General features: G+C 69.2%; 5 protein-coding genes across 5 annotated transcripts; 4 read left to right on the plus strand and 1 right to left on the minus strand.

Moving 5' to 3' along the window:
* The first annotated feature begins 973 nt into the window (after positions 1-973).
* On the plus strand, positions 974-3,451 carry FBXW9 (F-box and WD repeat domain containing 9). Its single transcript, XM_054294709.1, has 10 exons — positions 974-1,232; positions 1,425-1,564; positions 1,857-1,988; positions 2,074-2,186; positions 2,258-2,349; positions 2,422-2,570; positions 2,662-2,775; positions 2,866-2,955; positions 3,060-3,125; positions 3,223-3,451. The coding sequence occupies exons 1-10, from the start codon at positions 974-976 to the stop codon at positions 3,295-3,297; spliced, it is 1,230 nt and encodes a 409-aa protein (XP_054150684.1). The 3' UTR covers positions 3,298-3,451.
* A 283-nt stretch (positions 3,452-3,734) lies between these two features.
* DHPS (deoxyhypusine synthase) lies at positions 3,735-5,869 on the plus strand. The gene is made up of 9 exons (XM_054294708.1): positions 3,735-3,940; positions 4,039-4,200; positions 4,401-4,522; positions 4,614-4,710; positions 4,987-5,073; positions 5,148-5,253; positions 5,332-5,435; positions 5,526-5,651; positions 5,736-5,869. Exons 1-9 carry the CDS (start codon positions 3,740-3,742, stop codon positions 5,835-5,837), a joined length of 1,107 nt encoding a protein of 368 aa, XP_054150683.1. The 5' UTR covers positions 3,735-3,739; the 3' UTR covers positions 5,838-5,869.
* A 40-nt stretch (positions 5,870-5,909) lies between these two features.
* WDR83 (WD repeat domain 83) lies at positions 5,910-7,995 on the minus strand. Its single transcript, XM_054294714.1, has 9 exons — positions 7,869-7,995; positions 7,518-7,638; positions 7,334-7,439; positions 7,196-7,244; positions 6,942-7,068; positions 6,795-6,862; positions 6,600-6,708; positions 6,406-6,520; positions 5,910-6,338 (listed from the first exon to the last, which is right to left on the minus strand). Exons 1-9 carry the CDS (start codon positions 7,969-7,971, stop codon positions 6,186-6,188), a joined length of 951 nt encoding a protein of 316 aa, XP_054150689.1. The 5' UTR covers positions 7,972-7,995; the 3' UTR covers positions 5,910-6,185.
* Positions 7,996-8,028: 33 nt separating this feature from the next.
* On the plus strand, positions 8,029-8,871 carry WDR83OS (WD repeat domain 83 opposite strand). The gene is made up of 4 exons (XM_054294720.1): positions 8,029-8,111; positions 8,236-8,341; positions 8,588-8,685; positions 8,769-8,871. The coding sequence occupies exons 1-4, from the start codon at positions 8,077-8,079 to the stop codon at positions 8,833-8,835; spliced, it is 306 nt and encodes a 101-aa protein (XP_054150695.1). The 5' UTR covers positions 8,029-8,076; the 3' UTR covers positions 8,836-8,871.
* Positions 8,872-9,537: 666 nt separating this feature from the next.
* MAN2B1 (mannosidase alpha class 2B member 1) lies at positions 9,538-16,714 on the plus strand. Its single transcript, XM_054294707.1, has 24 exons — positions 9,538-9,630; positions 9,988-10,090; positions 10,385-10,558; positions 10,824-11,017; positions 11,564-11,696; positions 11,977-12,119; positions 12,543-12,659; positions 12,765-12,847; positions 12,929-13,049; positions 13,177-13,255; positions 13,333-13,442; positions 13,536-13,643; positions 13,720-13,836; positions 13,910-14,122; positions 14,269-14,366; positions 14,445-14,562; positions 14,644-14,762; positions 14,845-14,946; positions 15,043-15,130; positions 15,241-15,321; positions 15,492-15,707; positions 15,799-15,948; positions 16,376-16,478; positions 16,557-16,714. The coding sequence occupies exons 1-24, from the start codon at positions 9,556-9,558 to the stop codon at positions 16,682-16,684; spliced, it is 2,973 nt and encodes a 990-aa protein (XP_054150682.1). The 5' UTR covers positions 9,538-9,555; the 3' UTR covers positions 16,685-16,714.
* Positions 16,715-16,730: the final 16 nt, after the last annotated feature.

The following is a 16,730-nucleotide window of genomic DNA, read 5'->3' on the forward strand; positions in this document are numbered from 1 at the left end:
CAGAGCGGCCCCGCGGTGCCCCGGGGGGGGTCCCGGTACCGGGAGGGGGGAGGGGTCCCCAAGAGGAGTTTCACCTTTGACCCCCAGAGGAATTTGGGGGGGAGGGGCGGGGTTGGGGGTGGGGGATCCCCCAAAATCCGCGCTGGGGGAGGGGAGGGCGCGAAACAATCGGGGCTGGAGGGGCCGTGGAGGGTGGGGGAGGGGCCCGTTCCCGTGTGTGTCCCCCCGGTGTCCCCTCCCCCCCCGCCCCTCCCCCACGCGAGCCCCGGGTGGGGGTGGGGGAGGGGCCGAGCCGCAGCCGTTGTGCTTTCTGTGAGCGAGTCGGTGCCACGTCCCGCGTGTCTGGTTTATTTCCCCGTGCCCGTGCCCGTTCCCGTTTCCGTTCGTTTTTTTACCGTTTCCAAGGGCGGGGATCGGGAGGGGGGGGAGGGAAGGGAGTGGCGGGGGAGGGGGAGGGCAGGACCCGCTGGTGTCGCGCCGGGCGGCACAAAGAAAAGGCCGTTCTGGACCGTGCGCTGTGTCCGTGTCGTTTGTTACTGGGGACGGGGGGGAAAGAACCGGGGAGGGCTCGGGAAGGTCCGTGGGCGCCGCCATTATCATACGCGGTTCACTTCCGGCGCAGTCTGATGACGTCATCAGCTAATCGCGCTGCCATTGGCTGATTCGCGCGGCGCGCCGGAAGTGGCTCCCGCCGTGGCCGTAGCGACCGGGACGCGGCGGGGCCGGACCCGGTACCGGGGCAGGGGGAGGTGGGTGGGAAGGGGGCGAGTTGGGGCGGCTCCCGGTACCGGAGCGAGCCGGATGAGGAACCCCCGGTACCCCCGGGCATTGGCGGCGGGCGGTTCCGGTTTTCCGGTTAGGGCGGATCCCGGGAGCGCGGGGTGAGGGGAGCGGGTGGGGCAGCTCCGGCGCTGCCCCGGTACCGGGAACGGGGAGCAGCGCTCGCCCCTAACCCGCCGCCCCCTCCGCAGCCATGGACGGGCCCCCCGCGCCCGCCGCCGCCGCTGCTCCCGCGGAGCCCCCGGGAACGGCGGCGGGCGCGGGGGGCCCGGGGGGGCTCCTGGCGCTGCCCCCGGAGCTGCTGCTGCGGATCTGCGGCTTCCTGCGGGCCCGCGACGTGCGGCGGGTGCTGCCCCGCGTGTGCCGCGCCCTGCGGGACCTGGCCCGGGACGCGGTGCTCTGGCGGCTCCGCCTGCAGCGCCGCGCCCGCCGCCCCCTGCCCGTGCTGCCAGGTGGGTCTGGGGGCGCCGCCATCCCCGGGGCCGGGCCGGGACCCCTCCGTGCCCCCCAACCCGCTCTGAGGCTGGGGAACCTTTGAGGCCCCCATGTTTGGGGGTCCCACGCGTGGTTTTGGGGTCCCCCCGATAGTTTTGGGACCCCCCCATGATTGTGGGTACCCCCGATAATTTTGGGGGCCCCCCCAGAGGACGGCTTTGATTGGGCGGCCGCCTGCGAGGACCTGGAGGAGCACCTGGAGCGCTGGGGGGCCGGGGGGGCCCCCATGGAGCATTTCTCCCTGGACGAGGGGCACTTCGCCTCCGTGGACTCCGTGCTGCTGCTGCAGGTGGGACCCCCGAAAATGGGGGGAAATGCCCCAAAAATGGGGGGAATGACCCAAAGATAGGGAGAGAAAATAGAGGGGTAATGCCCCAAAAATTGGGGGAAATGGGAGGGGAAAAACCACCAAAAACGGGGGGAAATGGCACGAAAATAGGGAGGGGATAGGGGGAAATGGCCAGAAAATGGGGAGAAAGTAGGGAAAAACACCCCCGGAAATGGGGGGAAACACCCCAAAAATGAGGGGGGACCTCCTCTGGGGATCCCCCCATCTCACCCGTGCCCCCTCCCCATTCCAGGGGGGCTCCCTGTGCGTCTCGGGGGGCCGCGACCGCAACGTGAACCTGTGGGACCTGCGGGAGCTGGGCCGGGGCCCCCCCGGGAAGGTTCTGGTCAAAGCCCTGGGCTCGGGGCGCAGCGGAACCCACAAGGTGGGCACGGACCCGACCCCCGCCCCCCAATAACCCCCTGGAGGGGGGTTCGGGGTGTGGCAGCCCCTGTGTGCCACCCGTCCAGGGCTGGGTGTGGTGCTTGGCTGCGAGGGACGCCCGCGTCTGCTCCGGCTCCTGGGACAGCACCGTGAAGCTCTGGGACCTGGCGGCCGAGGGGCAGCAGTTCGGGGAGATCCGGTACGGCCCGGGGGGGCTTTGGGGGGTCCCTAAACCCCCCTGAACCCCCCTGACCCCCTCCCCACCCCCAGAGAGAAGGCGGCCGTGCTGTGCCTCTCGTACCGCCCCGACGTGCTCGTCACCGGCACCTACGACAAGACGGTGACCGTGTACGACCCGCGAGGTACTGGGGGGCTTTGGGCGGGGTCGAGGGGTCTGGGGGATCCCCCTGACCCCTCAAACGCCCCCTCCCCAGCCGGGCAGGCCCAGGTGAGCAGCTACAAGCCCCACGCCAGCGCGGTGCTGTCGCTGGCGGCCGACGAGCGGCTGATCGTGTCGGGCAGCGAGGACCGGACGCTCGTGGTGTTCGATCGCCGCGCCGGCTCCGTGCGCCAGCGCCTGCAGGTGGGGGCTGTGCCCAATCCCCCCCTCCTGGAGCGTCCCTGTCCCCTCCGTGGTGACATCCAGGCCGTCTCTTCATCCTCCTCCTCCTCAGCTGGACAATTACCTGCTCTCCATGTCCTACCGGGGCTCGCAGCTCTGGGCTGGCGACAACCAGGGCCGGGTTTATCTGTTCGGCAGCGGCGGCGGCAGCTTCCAGCCCGCCCGGGTAGGGATTCTGGGGGGTTCTTGGGGGGTCCCGAGGGGCAGGACCCCCCCTTTGGGGCTCACCAGGGGTTTCTGTCTGTCCTTCCTGCAGTATTTCGACGTGGGGCACCGGCTGCAGATCACGGGGCTCTGGCACTCGCTGGGCTCGCTCTACACCACGTCCACGGACAGGACGCTGCGGGTGGGGCTCGGTCCTTAGGGTGGCTGAGCTGGGGGGGTCCTTGGGGGGCTGTTCGGGGGTCCCTGGGGAGCTCCTGCTGACCCCCAGCCCCGCCTCTCCTGCAGATCCACGTGCCCACGGATCCCCCCCGCACCATCTGCTCCTGGACGCACGACGATGTCCTCAACGGGGTGAGGAGCCGTCCCCAGCCCTTGCACACGCGTGTGCACACGCAGCCCCCCCCGGGGTGCCCCCCCAGCCCCCCTGGCGCTCCTCTGCCTCCCCCAGATCAGCGTGGACGGCGACGTGGTGGCCGCGGCCTCGGGGGGACTCTCGGTCGAGGTGTGGAGGCTCCGGACCTGACACCGGCACGGGGGGGGCAGGGGGGGCTCCGACCGCGTCCCGCGGGGTACCCCCCGCGCCCCCCATTCCGGGGGGCCGGGCTCGGATCCGGGACCTGGGCGGGGCTGGAAGCTGCCGCCTGTTCGTGGGTATTAAAGGATTGGACTGGAGCGGAGCTTGTGTCCTCCCTGCGGGTTTGGGGTGAATTTGGTGGTTTTGGGGCGTTACGGCCGTTTCGGGGCTTCCTCGGTGCAACGGCCGTTTTCGCGTTCTGGAGTTTCTTGTCCTTCCACGGCCGCCGTCCCGTCAAGATGGCGGCGCGTGGCTGTACGGAAAGGGGGGGCGGGAGGGCCGGGCAAGATGGCGGCGCGCAGCCGTACGGAAAAGGCGGGAACAGCGCGCAGCCGTACGGTGCGGGGGGCGTGGCCCAAGATGGCGGCGCCCTGAGCGGCCCGGCCGAGCCATGGCGGCGCCGGGAGAGGCGCCGGGAGAGGCGCTCCGGGCCGTGCTGCGGCCCAGCGGGGCCCTCCCGGCCGAGGCCCTCCCGGTGCGCGGTTACGACTTCTCGGGCGGCGCGGACCACGCGGCGCTGCTGCGCTCCTTCCGCACCACCGGCTTCCAGGCCACGAGCTTCGCGCAGGCCGTGGCGGAGATCGAGCGCATGGTGCGGCCCCGGTGTGGCGGGGTTGGGGTCACACCGGGAGGGTGAGGGGGGGTCCCGGCTCGGTGTGACCCCCCCTGCCCGGTGTGCCCTCCCCGCAGATCGCGGCCAAGCTGGAGCCGCTGAGCGCGGAGCAGCGGGAGCGAGCGGCCATGGCCGGGCCGCGGGAGCCCTCGGGCTGCACCATCTTCCTGGGCTTCACCTCCAACCTCGTCAGCTCCGGCGTCAGGGAGAGCATCCGATACCTCGTGCAGCGGGGCATGGTGACAGTGTGGGAACAGGGAACAGCATGGGGACACCTGAGAATGGCACAGGAATGGGTGGGGACAGTGGCAATGGCATGGGGACATCGGGCAGTGATGCTGTCCTGCTGGCCTTCGGTGTCCCCAGGTCACCTGTGAGGTCCTGGGGGGTCAGAGGGTCACACCCGGGGGTCCCTGAGCTGCTGACCCCCCCCGGACAGGTGGACGTGCTGGTGACCACGGCCGGGGGGGTCGAGGAGGACCTGATCAAGTGCTTGGCCCCCACCTACATCGGGGACTTCCACCTGCGGGGCCGGGACCTGCGGGAGAACGGCATCAACAGGTCCGGGGGGGCTGGGGGGGGCTTGGGGACACCTCGGGGACACCCTGGGGACACCTCAGGGTCACTCTGGGGTCACTGTGGGGTCCCTCAGGATCGGGAACCTGCTGGTGCCCAACGATAATTACTGCAAATTCGAGGATTGGCTGATGCCCATCCTGGACAGGATGGTGGACGAGCAGGACACGCAGGTGAGGGTGGGGAGACCCCAACCTGGGACCCCAAAGTGCTGGGAGGGGCCCTTAGGGGGTCTCTGGACACTCAGGGTGGGGTTTGGGGGTCCCTGGGCCCCATGGGTGAGGTTTTGGGGGTCTCTGGACACTCAGGGTAGGGTTTTGGGGGTCCCTGCACACCTGGGGTGACCTGGGCTGAGGTTTTGGGGGTCCCTGGACCCCATGGGTGAGGTTTTGGGGGTCCCTGGACCCCTGAGCCCCCTGGCCGGGGTCCCTGATGCCGGTTCCCCCCAGGGCGTGCGGTGGACGCCGTCCCGGATGATCGCCCGGCTGGGCAAGGAGATCAACAACCCCGAGTCCATCTGCTACTGGGCCCAGAAGGTACTGGGGGCACTGTTGGGGGGGTGTCACCGTGGCTGTCACCGTTGTCACCGTGTGTCCCCCCCTCCCCACAGAACAACATCCCGGTGCTGAGCCCCGCGCTCACCGACGGCTCCCTGGGGGACATGATCTTCTTCCACTCCTACAAACGCCCGGGGCTGGTGCTGGACATCGTGGAGGGTCAGTGTCCGTCCCCTGGGGTGCCCCCCCAGGATTTGGGGTGCCCTGAGTGCGCCCTGACCCCCCCTGTGCCCGCAGATCTCCGCCTCATCAACACCCAGGCCATCTTCGCCCGCAAGACCGGCATGATCATCCTGGGCGGGGGCTTGGTCAAGCACCACATCGCCAACGCCAACCTCATGGTGAGGGGGTCCCGGTGCTGGGGAGGGGGCCTGGGGACCCCCAAAGGGGAGGAGGGGCTGGGGGCTCACCCCGGTGCGCCCCCCTGGCAGAGGAACGGCGCCGATTTCTCCGTCTACGTCAACACCGCGCAGGAGTTCGACGGCTCCGACTCGGGCGCGCGGCCGGACGAGGCCGTGTCCTGGGGCAAGATCCGCATGGACGCCACCCCCGTCAAGGTGGGGGGTCCTGGGGGGCTCGGGGGGAGGTTTGGGGAGCCCCAAAGTCGGGGTTTCCCCCCTGATCCCGCTGCTCTGGGCCAGGTTTACGCCGACGCCTCGCTCGTGTTCCCGCTGCTCGTGGCCGAGACGTTCGCCCGGAGCGCTGAGGCCTTTGGGGGGCCTGATGGGACCCCCGAGGTGTGAGGGACCCCCAGGACGGCCCCCCAAAGCCTGAGGGACCCCCAGGAGGGATCCCGGAGGCTTGAGGGACCCCCAGAAGGACTCCCAAGGCCTGAGGGACCCCCCCAAGCTCAGCTTTGGATGTGCTGAGCCCCCCTGACCCCTCAGGAAGGTGGGGGACAGTGGGGTGAGTCCCCCTGGGGGGGACAGGGGGTCTCCCCCCACACCTGCCCCCCTGTCCGTGTGTCCCTCTGTCCCGGTCCCCTCCATGCCTGTGTTTATTTATTCGAGCTCCCAATAAAGCACGGCAGGGTCTCCATGGGGGTTTATTCCTCGTCTCACCGGGGTCCCTGCCAGGTGTCGGGGTCCCCCTCAGGTGTCGGGGTCCCCCTCGGGCTGGAAGGCGTCCTCGCGCCACAGCGTCACCCGGCCCTGCGTGGCCACCAGCAGGCAGGGCAGGCTGGGGTGGAAGGCCAGGGACTGCACCACGCCCTGGCCCACGGGCAGCCTGAGCGCCAGAGAGCCCTGGGGGGACACCGGGGGTCAGGGGGGTCGGGAGTGTCCCCAGAGCCCCCCCGGGACCCCCCCTCACCTCCAGCAGGTCCCAGAAGTAGACGTGGCCGTCCTCGGAGGCGCAGCCCACGTGCGTGTCCAGCTCGTTGAGGACGCAGTCCAGCCTGTACGTGGTGCTGCGGTGGCCCGTGTACCTGGGGAGGGTGTGGGGGCTCACAGGGGGTCCCCCAAAGCCCCCGGGGGTCCCCCAAAGCCTCTGGGGGTGTCCCATACTCGCCCAGCAGCTCCCCGGTGTCCTTGTCCAGCAGTCTCAGCGTGGAGTCCAGGCTGGCGGCCAGCACGCACTGCCCGTCCTTGCTGAAGCACACGCTGGTGATGGGGCCTGGGGGGCACACGGGGGGTTTGGGGGGGTCCCGCCGAGCCCCCCCAAGCTTTGGGAGCCCCCCCAGGCTTTAGGAGCCCACTCACTGCCGATGTAGTCGGAGCAGAGCTGCCCCGTGCGGAGGTCGTAGCGCCGGACCCGCCCGTCCACGGAGCTGTGGGGAGGGATGGGGAGGTTTAGGGAGTCCCCCCCAATTCTGGGGGTGTCCCGGTGCTGGGGGGCTCGCTCCTCACCCCGTCAAGATCTCGTAGGCCGAGAGCTTCACGCTGGAGATGCCGTCCTTGGCCTCGTCCAGCACCTGGATGGGGTCGGGGCGGCGGGAGCGGCAGTCCCAGCAGCGCACCGTGGAGTCGATGGAGCCTGGGGGAAAACGGGGTTCAGGGAAGAAAAAGCGGGGTTCAGGGGGGAAAAAAGAGGGTGCAGGGTGGGAAAATGGGGTGCAGGGGTGTTCCAGGGTGTGCAGATTACCCCCAAACCACTCCCTCACCGGACACGATGACTGTGGCTTCCTCGTTGAACTGGACGCAGTTCACTTTCTGTGGAAGAAGCAGGGAAATCAGAACCTCGATCCGCACACGGGAGCCCAATCCCCCTCCCCAAATGCCACCCCCGAACCCCTCCTCACCCCGGCGTGTCCCCGATACTTGCGGACCACCTGCCCCGTGCTGACGTCCCACAGCGCCACGGCTTTGTCGGCGCCGCCGGAGCAGATCTGGCTGTTGTCGAAGGATCTGCGGGGGGTCCCGTCCCGTGAGCGCGGCTGGGGGGGCTCCCCGAAGTGGGGAGGGGTCCCCGAAGCCCCTCCTTACCCCGCGGCGTCCAGCACCTCGTAGCCGTGGCCCTGGTAGGTGCGCAGGGCCGTGCCCTTGTGCGGGTTCCAGAGCTTCAGCGTCTTGTCGCTGCCGCACGTCAGGCAGTAATTGCCGTCCGCTGCGGGGGGAACGGCCGTGAGCACCGGGACACCGGGGGGATCACCGGGGGATACTCGGGACCCCTGCACCGGACACCGGGAGACCTCCAGAACCCCCTGCCCGTGACACCGGGTGATCCCGGGACCCCCACACCGGCACTCCCCGCCCGCTTCCCAACCTCCATCCCGGCTCCTGCTTTGTTCCCCCGCCCCGTTTCCCCCCGTTTCCCCCCGGTGTCCCCGGTCTCACCGTTGAAGCGGGCGGCCCGCACCGCTCCCTGACCGCACTGCAGGCTCTGCACCCGCTGCCGGGGCAGCTCGGGCCGGGCGGGCCGCGGCCTCGGGAACGCCATGGCGGGACCGGAGCGGGCACCGGGGGCGGAACCGGCGCCGGCACCGGGGACCGGGCTCCTTCCGGCGGCGGCGGCGGAAGAGGCGGCGGCGGCGGCGGCGGGGCCATGGCGGACCCGCGGAGACCCGGCAAGGTGGCCAGGTGAGACTGCGGGCACCGGGAGAGGAGGGAGCGGCAGAAACGGGACCGGCAGAACCGGGGAGGGATCCGCGGGGTGTCCCGGTGCCCCGGCCCGCCTGACGGAACCCCCGTTGTTTTCCGCCAGGTACAAACCCCCGGCCACCGAGACCAACCCGGCGCTGGAAGACCCGACCCCGGACTACATGAACCTGCTGGGGATGGTGTTCAGCATGTGCGGGCTCATGCTCAAGGTGCGGCACCGGGGACACCGGGATGGGCACCGATGTGGGCTCCGGGATCGGCACCGGGATGGGAACCAGGCGCCTTTCTGAGGGGAATTCGGGGGAGAGAGGATCAGAGAGAGCCCCTGAGGGGCTCGGGGCCATCTCCGGGGGTCTCTGTGCTCTCCGGGGCTCTCAGGCCCCTCCCCGCCGCTCCCTCGGGGGTCTCACGGGCTTTTCCCGAGGGTCTCACGGGTTTTTCCCCGTGCTCCCCAGCTCAAGTGGTGCGCCTGGATCGCCGTTTACTGCTCCTTCATCAGCTTCGCCAACTCGCGCAGCTCCGAGGACACCAAGCAGATGATGAGCAGCTTCATGTGAGTGCCGGATTGGGGGTCCCTGGGTGGGGGTCCTGAGCTGGGTTTTGGGGGGTCTCTGACACTGTGTGTGCCCCTCGCAGGCTCTCCATCTCAGCCGTGGTCATGTCGTACCTGCAGAACCCCCAGCCCATGTCCCCGCCGTGGTGACGGGCATGGGGGGCAATAAAATGGGGGGTCCTGGCACTGCTGTGGTTTGTTTGTACCTGAACGGGGCACAGGGGAGACCCCCGGGAGAGGGGGAACGGGGAGGGGGAGTCCCGGGGGGCTCCAGGGGGAGTCCTGGGGGTCTGAGGGGACTCGGGCAGTCTGAGGGGTTCTGAGGAGGCTGTGAGGGGGCTCAGAGGGTCCGAGGGGACTCAGGGGGTTCTGAGGGTCTTAAGAGTCTCTGAGGAAGCTCTGAGGGTCTGAGGTGACTCTGAGGAGGCTGTAAGGGGACTCTGAGGGGGCTCTGAGGGAATTCAGGAGCTCTGGGGGGGCTCAGATGGTTTGAGGGAGGTGCGACAGCACTTGGAGGGGGCTCTGAGGGGACTCGTTGTGTCTGAGGGTCTCTGAGGGGGTTCTGAGGGAGACTCGTCGTGGGCGGGGCCTCGGGAGCCGCCGCTGTTCATTGGCCACAGGTCGTTTCCCGCCTTTGCAAACGCCCTCCCAGCGAGCTGTCAATCACTCCCTCTCCTCCTTCTCATTGGGTCCCGTCTGTTGTCGGCCCCGTCCTGCCCTCCTTACGCTCCGCCCCTTATGGCAGCAGCAGCGAATCAGAATGGGGGCGTGGCCGCAACCGCATTTCCCAGTCACCCATTGGCTGCCGCACATGGGGGCGGAGTGAGCCCGCGTGTCATGTGAGGGCGCGGTCACGTGAGCTCGGGTGCCATGGCGGTGCCCGGGGCGGCGGCGCTGCCGCTGCTGCTGCTCCTGAGCGGGGCGGCCGCGGGCTGCGGGTACCAGGTGGGACCGGGACACCGGGGACACCCGGGCTGGGGCACCGGGACTGCCCGGGGATACGGGCCAGGCGGTGGGGGCTGGATAACGGGAGCTGCCATGGACTGGGGACACCGGGAAGCGCTGAGGGGGGAACCGGAGCGGTCTGAGGGAACGGGAACTGGGCAGACTGGGAGCGCTGGGGCGGGCTGGGGACGGCTGAGGAAACGGGAACTGGGAGCATTGGTTGTGCAACCGCTTCCGGAGCTCAACGGCCACGCCGCGGGGGGATCCCGGAGGGTTCCTGTGGGGTCCCGGGGGTCCCGGGGGTGCCACGGGCCCGGCCCGGCCCGGTCCGGTCCGAGCCCCCCCGAACCCCCCCAGTCGTGCCCCCCGACCCGGCCGGACATGCTGAACGTGCACCTGGTGCCGCACTCGCACGACGACGTGGGCTGGCTCAAGACGGTGGATCAGTATTACTATGGGGGTGCGTGGGGACACCGGGGGGACACCGGGAGGGGACACCGGGGGGCGGGAGGGCCCCAGGGCTGCCAGGGTGTCACATGAGGGGGCTGACGTGGCAGGGGGACACTGAGTGACCCCTGGGCTGCCCTTTGTCCCCTCTGGGTTTGTCACGTGGCACTTGGTGTGTGTCCCCTCTGGGGCCAACAGCTCCCCCCAGGGGATGTCCCCTGTCCCCAAGATGCCACCGTCTCCCCAGCCGGGGTTTTGGGGTGTCCCCTGCCCAGGTTTTGGGGTGATTTTTTCCCTGTGTCCTCAGTGAGGAACAAGGACCAGCACGCGGGCGTTCAGTACATCCTGGACTCGGTGGTGGCACACCTGGCCGCTGTCCCCTCCCGCCGCTTTGTCTATGCCGAGGTGGCGTTCCTGGCGCGCTGGTGGCAGCAGCAGGACACGGCCATGCGCAGGCTGGTCAGGGAGCTGGTGCAGCAGGGTACGGGGGCTGGGGGCACTGGGGGGCACTGGGAGGGGCATTGGGGGCGCTGGGAGGGACTGGGAGCACTGGGAGGGACATTGGAGCACTGGGATTTTGGGGCACTGTGCCCCCAGGGAGGCTGGAGCTGGTCGGGGGGGGCTGGTGCATGAGCGATGAGGCTGCAGCAGCTGGCCCTGGGGATTTTGGGGTTCAGGATCCCCCCCCGAGTGGATTTTGGGGTTCTGTTGCCCCCTGAGTGTATTTTGTGTTTCTGTACCCCCAGGGAGGCTGGAGCTGGTCGGGGGGGGCTGGTGCATGAGCGACGAGGCCGCGGCTCACTATCGGGGTGCCCTGGAGCAGCAGGCCCTGGGCCGCCGGTTCCTGCGCCGCCTCTTTGGGGACTGTGGCACCCCCCGGGTGGCCTGGCAGATCGACCCCTTCGGGCACTCCCGCGAGCTGGCCGCCATCTTCGCACAGGTGGGGCACCCTGAGACCTCGATCTGGGCACCCCGGGAGCTTCCTGGGCACCCCCAAACCTTCCCCTGCACCCCAAAACCTCTCCAGAGCTTCCCAAACCTTCCCGAGCATCCCCGGAGCTTCCCAAACCTTCCCGAGCATGCCCAAACTTCCCCAGGGTCCCCAAATCACCCTTGGGATCCCCAGACCTTCCTCTGCACCCCAAAACCTTCCCTGGCGCTCCCAAGCTTCTCAGCACCCCCAAACTCCTCTTTGGCATTGCCAACAGCCCACCTGTGACCCCCAGATGGAGTGTTGGGGACCCCCATGACTCCCGTGCCCCCCAGATGGGCTACGACGCGCTGTTCCTGGGTATTGGGGACCCCCATAACCCCCAGTGCCCCCCATAACCCCCTGTGCCCCCCAGATGGGCTACGGCGGGCTGTTCCTGGGTACTGGGGACCCCCAGTGCCCGCCATAACCCCCGTGCCCCCCAGATGGGGTATGACAGGCTGTTCCTGGGGTTTTGGGGACCCCCATGACCCCAGTGACCCCACTGCCCCCCAGATGGGCTACGACGGGCTGTTCCTGGGCCGTGTGGATCACCAGGACAAGTGGGCTCGGCTGAAGCGCCGCGAGCTGGAGCTGATCTGGAGGGGCAGCGACAGCCTGGAGCCCCCCCGCGCTGACATCTTCACTGGTGACCCCCAGACTGGGCCTGGGACCCCTGAACTGCCCCTGGGACCCCAAACTGCCCCTGGGACCCCCAGACTGCTCCTTGGCTATGTTTCAGCCATGTCCCCTGTCCCCAGCCCTGTCCCCACCCCTGTGACCAGGAGGTGACACCGCTGTCCCCCTGTCCCCAGGGATCCTGCCCAACCAGTACAACCCCCCTCCTGTCCCCATCCTTGTCCCCATGGGTGTCCCCTGTCCCAGCCCTGTCCCCAGCCCTGGTGACACCATTGTCCCCATGTCCCCAGGGATCCTGCCCAACCAGTACAACCCCCCCCCGGGGCTGTGCTGGGACCAGCTCTGCACCGACCCCCCCGTGGTGGACGGGGACGGCCCCGAGCGCAACGTGGACACCGTGGTCACCTCGTTCCTGCGGGCTGCGGCTGCCCAGGTCCTCACAGGGGACAATGGGACACCTGGGGAGGGTCACAAAGGTCCCTGTCCCCTGGGATGGGGGTCACAAAGGTCCCTGTGGTCACCTCCTTCCTGCAGGCTGCGGCCGTGCAAGTCCTCACAGGGACATGGGGACACCCATGGGGGGCTGGGACACCTGGGGAGGGGTCACAAAGGTCCCCGTGGTCACCTCCTTCCTGCAGGCTGTGGCTGTCCAGGTCCTGACAGGCACACAGAGGGGCTGGGACACCTGGGGGGGTGGGTCACAAAGGTCCCTGTCCTCCTGGGGTGGGGGTCCTGAGTGTCCTTGTTCCCTGGGATGGGTTTTTGGGTGTCCCTGTCCCCTGGGATGGGATCCCCAGCTGTCCCTGGCTGTCCCTGTCCCCCTGGGCGGGGGTCTCACGCCCTGCCCCCTCCCCAGGCCCAGCAGTACCGCACCAACCACATCATCATGACCATGGGCTCCGACTTCCACTACGAGAACGCTCACCTGTGGTTCAAGAACCTGGACAAGCTCATTGCCCACACCAACGCCCGGGTGAGGGGCTGTCCCCGACCCCCCCATGGTGTCCCCAAACCCCCCCTGATGTCCCAACCTCCCCCCGATGTCCCCAAACCCCCCCTGATCTCCCTGTGTCCCCAGCAAGCCAACGGCAGCCGCGTCCACGCCCTGTACTCCACCCCCTCGTGTTACCTGCGGGAGCTGCACCGCGCCAACCTCACCTGGTGAGGGCGGGGCCCAGGGGCAGGGGAGGGGCCCAGGGGCACGGACGGACAGACAGACAGACAGACAACCCACCCCCCCAGGCCCCTGAAGATGGACGATTTCTTCCCTTACTCGGATGGGCCCCACCAGTTCTGGACCGGCTATTTCAGCAGCCGCCCAGCCCTCAAGGGCTACGAGCGCCTCAGCAGCGGCTTCCTGCAGGTGGGGGCACACCTGGGGGAGCCCTGCAGGTGGGGGCACACCTGGGGCACCCCTGCAGGTGGGGGCACCCCTGGGGCACCCCTGCAGCTCTTGGGGACCCCCCTGAAGCACCAATGCCACCCCCCAGGTCTGCAGCCAGCTGGAAACCCTGGCGGGACCCTCGGTGCGGGACGGTCCCTACGGGCCTGGGGACAGCTCGGTGCTCCGTGAGTACCTGGGCACACCTGGAGGGGACCTGGGGACCCCCCAAACCCCCCTGACACCCCTGTTTTACCTGCCCCAGGTGAGGCTGTGGCTGTGGCCCAGCACCACGACGCCGTGGCCGGCACAGAGAGGCAGCACGTGGCCGATGACTACGCCCGGCAGCTGGCCAAGGGCTGGGACAGCTGCCAGGTGAGCCCCACACCTGCCCGGGGGTTCTGCTGGGGTCTGGGGGACAGGGGCAGGTCCCAGAGACCCCTCCCCAAATTCTGGCCTCCCTGACAGGTGCTGGTGGCCAACGCTCTGTCCGTCCTTGGGGGCACCAAGGAGCCCCTGGTGTTCTGCAACGCCCTCAACATCAGCGTGTGCCCCCTCACCGAGGCCACCCCTCACGTGAGCACCTTTTGGGGGGGGTTTGGGGGTCCCCAGGGACTGACACCCCCCCTCACACCGTGTGACCCCTCCCCAGTTCACCGTGATCATTTACAACCCCCTGGCCTGGGATGTCACCTGGCCCGTGCGGCTGCCGGTCAGGGCCACCTCGTACAGTGTCACCGACCCCCAGGGCCAGCCCGTGGCCAGCCAGGTGAGCCCCCTGCCCAGCTGTACCCCCTGTCACCTCCTGTGACCCCTGACATGTCCCTGTCACCCCTCCCCAGGTGATCCCCGTGTCCGGTGTCACCCGGCGGCTCCGGGGCGGCGCCGGGGGGGCCCCAGGGGAGCTCCTGTTCCAGGCCTGGGCCCCCCCTTTGGGCTACAGCACCTTCCAGGTTAAGCAGCTGAGCCCGGGCAACACCTGGGACACCCTCAGGTGGCCCTTGGGGACCTCCTGGGACACCTCAGGTGACGCAGAGCCACAGATTGAGAACGAGGTAAGGGGACAGCAAGGGGGCATCAAGGGGACATGGTGGATTTGGGGGGGTGGCTTTGCCCCAGCTCCCAGTTAAACCAGTTAGGGGGTCACTGGGTGACCTGGGGAGGTGGGAAGGGGGTGACCCACCTGTGTCCCCCCCCCCAGCACCTGCGTGTCCGCTTTGACCCCATCACGGGGCACCTGCTGGAGATCCAGAACCTGCCCAAGGGCATCTCCCTGCCCGTCTTCCAGAGCTTCTACTGGTGAGTCTGGGGGCGTTTGGATTTGGGGAGGGGTCCCAGGTGAGGGAGGGGATCCCCCTGACCCCCCCCGACCCCCAGGTACAACGCCAGCTCCGGGGACGGGCAGAGCCCCCAGGCCTCAGGCGCTTACATCTTCCGGCCCGTCGCCCCCACGCCCATCCCCGTGGCCAAACGCGCGGCCACGCACCTGATCAAGGTGGGCTGGGGTCCCTGGGGCCTCCCCTGGATTTGGGGAGGGGTCTCTGCAGGTGCCACTGAGCATCCCTGTCCCCCACAGACGGCGCTGGTGCAGGAGCTGCAGCAGAACTTCTCCGAGTGGTGCTCGCAGGTGCTGCGGCTGCGCCCGGGGCAGCCCTACCTGGAGCTGGAGTGGACAGTGGGACCCATCCCCGTGGGGTGAGCCCGGGGAGGGGTCTGGGGACCCCCTCACACCTGTCCTGGGTGGGGTGACACGCCTGTGCTCCCCTCCTCGCCGCAGGGACGGGACGGGCAAGGAGGTGATCAGCAGGTTCGAGACGCCGCTGCGCACGGCCGGGCGCTTCTACACCGACTCCAACGGGCGCCAGGTGCTGGAGCGCAGGTGAGGGGCGCAGGTGACCCCTGGGACCACCCCAAGGGGCTCATGTGACTCCCCAGGGGCTCAGGTGTCCCCTGTGACCCCCCCTGCCCCCCCCAGGCGTGACTACCGGCCCACCTGGAACCTGACCCAGACTGAGCCTGTGGCCGGGAATTATTACCCTGTGAACACCCGGATCTTCATCAAGGTACCTGGGCACAGCTGGGGCTGGGCAGGGCACACCTGGGCACACCTGGAGGTGGACAGGGCACACCCGAGCCCCGCCCCAGCCTCCTCACACCTGTCCCACCTGCCCAGGACCAGAAGGTGCAGCTGACGGTGCTGACGGATCGATCCCAGGGCGGCAGCAGCCTCCAGGACGGCTCCCTGGAGCTCATGGTGAGCTCACCTGGGCACACCTGAGACACACCTGGGCACACCTGGGCAGGGGCGTGGGCACACCTGAGACACACCTGGGCAGGGCCGACCCCATGGAGGGCACATCTTGGGCACACCTGGGTAGGGGCGCACACCTGGGCACACCTGTGCCATCACCTGCGCCCCTCCAGGTGCACCGGCGGCTGCTCCACGACGACAGCCGGGGCCTGGAGGAGGCGCTGGACGAGCCAGGTGCGGATGGGCGGGGCCTGGTGGTGCGGGGGCGGCACCTGGTGCTGCTGGACACCGTGGGGGCCTCACCTGAGCAGCACCGGCCGCGGGCACAGGAGATGGTGACACCGCCCACCGTGGTGCTGGCACCGGGCACCGGGCCTCACCTGAGACAGGTGAGTGTGGGGGGTGGTGTGGGGGGGTCACCTGTGACAGGTGAGCAGGGTGGGCTCTCCCCCAGCCTCACCTGTCCCTGTCCCCCCGCAGGTGTCGGGGCTGCGCCGGGCGCTGCCCCCCAACGTTCACCTGCTGTCGCTGGAGCCGCGCGGGGCCGGGGCCGTCCTGCTGCGCCTGGAGCACCTGTACCAGGTGGGAGAGAGCCAGAACGGCTCCCGGCCGGCCACCGTGGACCTGACGGTATCTGGGGACAGGGACACACCTGGGGGTACCTGGGGATGGGGGGTGACACCTGGGAGGGGTTCTGGGGTCACCTGTACCAGGTGGGAGAGAGCCAGAACGGATCCCAGGTGGCCACCGTGGACCTGACGGTACCTGGGGACAGGGACACACCTGACGGTACCTGGGCATGTGGGCACACCTGGGCATGGAGGCACACCTGGGCATGGGGGCCACTGCTGGGGGAATCTGAGCTTGTGGGATCACCTGTGCCAGGTGAGAGGGAAGGGACTGTGAGATCACCTGTGCCAGGTGACCATTTTAAGGGTCCTGAGGCTGCTCCAGGGGGGTCCTGGGGGATCTCTGCCCACTCCCCCCCACCCAGGCTGGGCTCTGGGGTCTCTGTGTTATTTGGGGAGGGGTCTCTAACCCGCCCCCCCTCCCCCAGACCCTTTTCTCGGCCTTCACCGTCACCGCGGTGCAGGAGATGGCGCTGGGGGGGGACATCCCCCTGCCCAGCGTGTCCCGCCTGCTCTGGAACACCCCCACAGGTATGGGGGGCTTTGGGGCGATTTGGGGAGGGTCCCGGGGGACCCACCCCCCCCTCACACCCCTGCCGCCCCCCCCAGGTACCCCCAGACCCCGCCGGGGGGCGCGGCTGGACCCTCGGCGCGTGCGGCTGGAGCCGATGGAGATCAGAACCTTCCTGGCCTCCGTGCGGTACCGGGGGCTCGGGGAGGGGCTGGGGGGGCCCTGAGGGCCGCCCCCCACCCCAAAAAACAAACAATGCAAATTTCAAACCT

The sequence above is a fragment of the Melozone crissalis genome, unplaced genomic scaffold (genome assembly GCF_028551555.1).
Source record: "Melozone crissalis strain CALT ecotype California unplaced genomic scaffold, PUWL_Pcris_2 ptg000317l_1, whole genome shotgun sequence".
In the NCBI taxonomy this organism is placed as follows: domain Eukaryota; kingdom Metazoa; phylum Chordata; class Aves; order Passeriformes; family Passerellidae; genus Melozone; species Melozone crissalis.